Source organism: Rhagoletis zephyria, unplaced genomic scaffold (genome assembly GCF_001687245.7).
Source record: "Rhagoletis zephyria isolate East Lansing unplaced genomic scaffold, Rhagoletis_zephyria_1.1 Rzeph_scaffold_07873, whole genome shotgun sequence".
NCBI classification, from domain to species: Eukaryota; Metazoa; Arthropoda; class Insecta; order Diptera; family Tephritidae; genus Rhagoletis; species Rhagoletis zephyria.
In genome coordinates this window covers 20322-24596 of record NW_016164955.1, presented here as the reverse complement: position 1 = coordinate 24596, position 4275 = coordinate 20322, and the positions used below count along the sequence as shown (strand labels likewise).

General features: G+C 35.6%; 1 protein-coding gene across 1 annotated transcript; it reads right to left on the bottom strand.

The window, feature by feature from the left end:
* Positions 1 to 798: 798 nt before the first annotated feature.
* LOC108374586 (uncharacterized) lies at positions 799 to 3814 on the bottom strand. The gene is made up of 3 exons (XM_017630563.1): positions 1885 to 3814; positions 1339 to 1800; positions 799 to 1258 (listed from the first exon to the last, which is right to left on the bottom strand). Exons 1-3 carry the CDS (start codon positions 2660 to 2662, stop codon positions 837 to 839), a joined length of 1662 nt encoding a protein of 553 aa, XP_017486052.1. The 5' UTR covers positions 2663 to 3814; the 3' UTR covers positions 799 to 836.
* Between the last annotated feature and the right edge of the window lie 461 nt (positions 3815 to 4275).

Genomic DNA, 4275 nt, shown 5'->3' with positions numbered 1-4275 from the left:
GTCATCGAGAGGCATTCACTACTTAATTACACAAGTGTTTTTTTTTGGGAAAGGACTTCAAGTTTTCAAGATATGCAGCATAATCCAAAATCAAATTTTTTGGTCTCAAGCGCCCTACAGGGGTACTATGTATTAGAAGGCGGGTCGATTTGAAAATCACCCAAGTGACAAGGAAAATCGTATTTTAGGGATCAAAATAAGATACTTTGCCGAAGGAAGCATACCTCTAAAACCAATTCTGATGTCCCGACTTCGTACTTTTGACCTTGAGCGCCAAAGCTTGAAAAATCCTAAGTTGACCCATTTAGAGTGCCCCAATCGTATTTAAATGTATGACCGACCCCCACTAACTTTGTAGGGCCGACCCACCCATGCCAGTGGAACCCCCCCTAAGACCCCACCTGTGGGGTTCCCCATACAAAAATTTCACAAAAACCCCCATTTTTAGCATTTTACATGAAAAAATCATTGCACGACAGCCAGTTATCTTTTTAACTCAATGTTAATTTGAAAAGTTGTCTAAACCGTACGAGTTTCAGCCTTCATTTAATGTTAACTCTAAGTCAAAAATATAAATTTGGCTGCGCAAGTGAACCTTTAGATAGCAAACAGTCGTTTTTAGCGATAGTTAGATTGATAACATATATATTTTTCATAAAATTTTGCACTCATTAGAACACTTTATACAAAACAATGGGAAATGTTTAACAATGGTTAAGATGTTAGCTAATTACTTTTGGAAGCTTATGTAGAAATGGGATGCAAAATGTCAATCAAGATAAAAAAAAAAAACCACTTTAAGATGCTCGCTAACTACATACCTCAACCAATTCGAATTAAAAATGTTTCCTGGATCTTTTGCGCTTATAATACAGGTCGTCGGTTTCACGTTTGAGCGACCAGCAGTAATTAGCGATCATCTTAACGTGGTTTTTTCCAGCAAAGCGCTTTTCTATTGCCGAGATTTCCTGGTGAAATCGTTCACCTTGCTCGTCGCTAAACTGACCCAGATTATCCGGGAAGAAATCCAAGTGAGAGTGCAAAAAATGTATCTTGATTGACATTTTGCATCCCATTTCTCCATAAGCTTCCAAAAACTCTTGAACCACTTCCTTATAATTAGAACTTCTTTCATTTCCAAGATAGTTATGACATAAAGAGATAAAACTCAGCCATGCTCTCTTTTCTACTTCGTTCAGTTTTTCGACAAAATTCTCATCAATCATCAGCTTGCGAATCTGGGGTCCGATGAAAATGCCTGTAAAGTAAAGAATTAAAATGGTTGCAGATGCGTTTTCGAAAAAATTAATAGTCGGCAAATTCTTCGAAAGTAGGTACCTTCTTTTATTTTAGCATCACTTAGTTTGGGAAAAACTGTTTCCAGGTGCAGAAATGACTCGCTGTTTTTGTCGAGTCGTTTTACAAATTGTTTCATGTAGCCCAACTTTAGGTGCAATGGCGGCAAGATAATGTTATCAGGTTTTACTAATGGGATATTGAGAACATTTTTAATTCCAATTTGAAACCCCTTTCTCGGAGGCCACACGCTACACTTGTAAGGATCCTTGGCACGACTGTCCCATTCGCAGAAATAGCACGGATGCTTAGTGTAGCCTCCTTGCATTCCCAGAAGTATTGTCAGAACTTTGAGGTCTGAGACAATTTGCCATTGATGTTTATTGTAATTGATTAATCGTAAAATCTTTTCCATCGTTTGATACGTCTCTTTCATATCAGTAGCGTATGCTATTGGAACTGTTGGCAACTGATTCTCGTTGTGAATTAATACTACTTTCAGACCTACGAATTTCGTGAATTAAACGTAAATTTTTTAATATTGCTTAATTTTGGTTTTCTCACACTTATGATAAATAAAATACTTACTTTTGCAAGAACCGTCCAGAAATAATCGCCAATCTTTTGCGCAGTACACGTGATCGAAGGCAGCAAACAATCCATCCACATCAACACAATATACAAGTTTATTGTCTATATCATCAGCCTTAAAAACTTCTTCGAATGACGATAAGTCTAAGTTTCGTGTGAATGTCACTTTAAAGTCATCATCCACTACATTCCACTGCTTTATTCGTGAACCCAGGATCTCTGTTTCTCTATAAGACAGATTCAAATCTCGACTAAGATCACTATAATCTTGGCTAGATATAAAATGTCGTTCCTTTACTACTGCCCGATTTGGAACATACGACGAGTCCTCATTTTTTTCAATCGGGAACTCGCTGCAAGGGTCTGCTTGTCCGTTTGCAGTTGGCTCCCCTGTGTTTTCTTTCGGGGTTGGTCTCGATACAGTCAACACATTAGCATATTTTATGAGATTGCGAGTTTTGTAGTGATGGCCAACGGTATCTGTTTGGCAGAAGTAGCAATCTTTCGACTTGTGATACGGTTGATAATGCCAAGTCATGGGAGTCTCAAATAACAAATGCTGGTTATAACACTTACCGGATTTCACTTTCTTCAGTACTGCAGAGCACGTCGAGCAAACACTTTCGGGTTCATACCAAGCACTTTCAACGTATGAGAGTTTAAACAAGTCGTTGAAGGAGTGAACCACTGCTTGATTCTTTTTAAACTCCGAGCGATGTGGCTTGTCAACAAACAAGCCACACACGTAACAAAACCGGTTGCGTTTATCACACATTTCAATTTTTTTGGAGCGAATGATCCCGTGTAATTAATTACGCGAAGTTTATTAAGAATATGACGTTTTAGTGACTGCATTAATGACCAGATTCGCAATCTGACGATTGATGAAACAAGTAGAAAATACAGCTGAGTTTCATCTCTATGGGTAATAGCTATCTTGTAAATGAAGAAAGTTCAATATACAAGGAAGTGGTTCAAGAATTCTCGGAAACTAATTTAGAAATTGTATGCAAAATGTCCATCAAGATCCATTTTTGGCATTCTCATTTGGATAATCTTGGTCAGTCTAGCTACGAACTAGGTGGCCGATTTCATCAGCTTTACAGGAAAAAATTGTATTCATATCGGTATCGTTTCTCAGTTCAAAGTCAGAAATAATGCCATAAAAAAGGTTGCAGAAAACGCCCAAAGTCTCGAATTAGTAGTATATATTTACCAAACCCTCATTCTAAATCAAGTATATGATAAACATTAAAAATAAAAGTGCATTATTGCTCTGTTAAACGAAGATTAATTGGACAAACCGACATATCTCGACTTAGGTCATTATTGTTTGCGACCACTGATATATATGTTTTTAATCTAACTATCGCTAAAAATGACTATTTGTTACTTAAAAAACCATCAATGTCCTTAAACTTAACCAATTTCTTAACTTACGCACAGTACCCCTATAGGACGTTTGAGACCAAAACATGAAATTTTGGATTATGCTGCATAACTTGAAAACTTTAAGTCCTTTCCAAAAATAAAAAAGTGGTATAATTAAGTAATGAATGCCTCTCGATGACACATGCCCAAAGAGGTTCATTCATTGTCAATTAGTGGCAAAAAAATGACGTCGAAACCGGAAAACCGGATGAAATTTCCAAAAATTTCAACTTCTGGCTTAAAAAACATATCATACTTTTTTCAAATGAATAAAACACTATATATATTTCGAAAGTGTCAACAATTCTCTACCCAAAACCGTTGAGAATTTTGAAATCGGTTGAAAATTGGTTTTTTAATGAATTTTTTTTTAAGAAGAAACTGAAAAAACGGTTTTTTGGCCTTAAATCCAGATTTTGGGGGTGTTAGAAACTTTTTAATGGCCGTTTCGTGTATAACTCGACCAGATGAACAATCTCTGCTAGGTCGCTTCAAAAGTGTAAAATGGCTGTCGCACTGTGTAATTGAATATGCGCATGTTGAAATTAAATCCTAAAATGTTTTTTCCTCATTTTAAAAATATTCGATTTCAAATATGATATTAAAATTTTATTTTTATTAAATCACAACAATTCGTTTGGTACACACATTGTCATAAATATATTGATATACATATACTTATAAATAAGTTACAACATTTAATAAATGAAATACAGATGTTTTACATATTACTATATATGTACATACATAAATAAATACATACAGATGTTCCTGCCTTACTTCCAAGCTGGGCCTGCTAATTTTGCTTTACGCTGGTCAAATCCTGTAATTTAAATTAAGAAAGGTTTAAATTATTATTTAATAATCCATAAGTATTTGTTTTTGTAAGTTACTCGTACCAAAGCTTTTTTCGCCCAAAGAAGCCCACCAATGTCCCTTTTATGTAGTTAGGTAGTT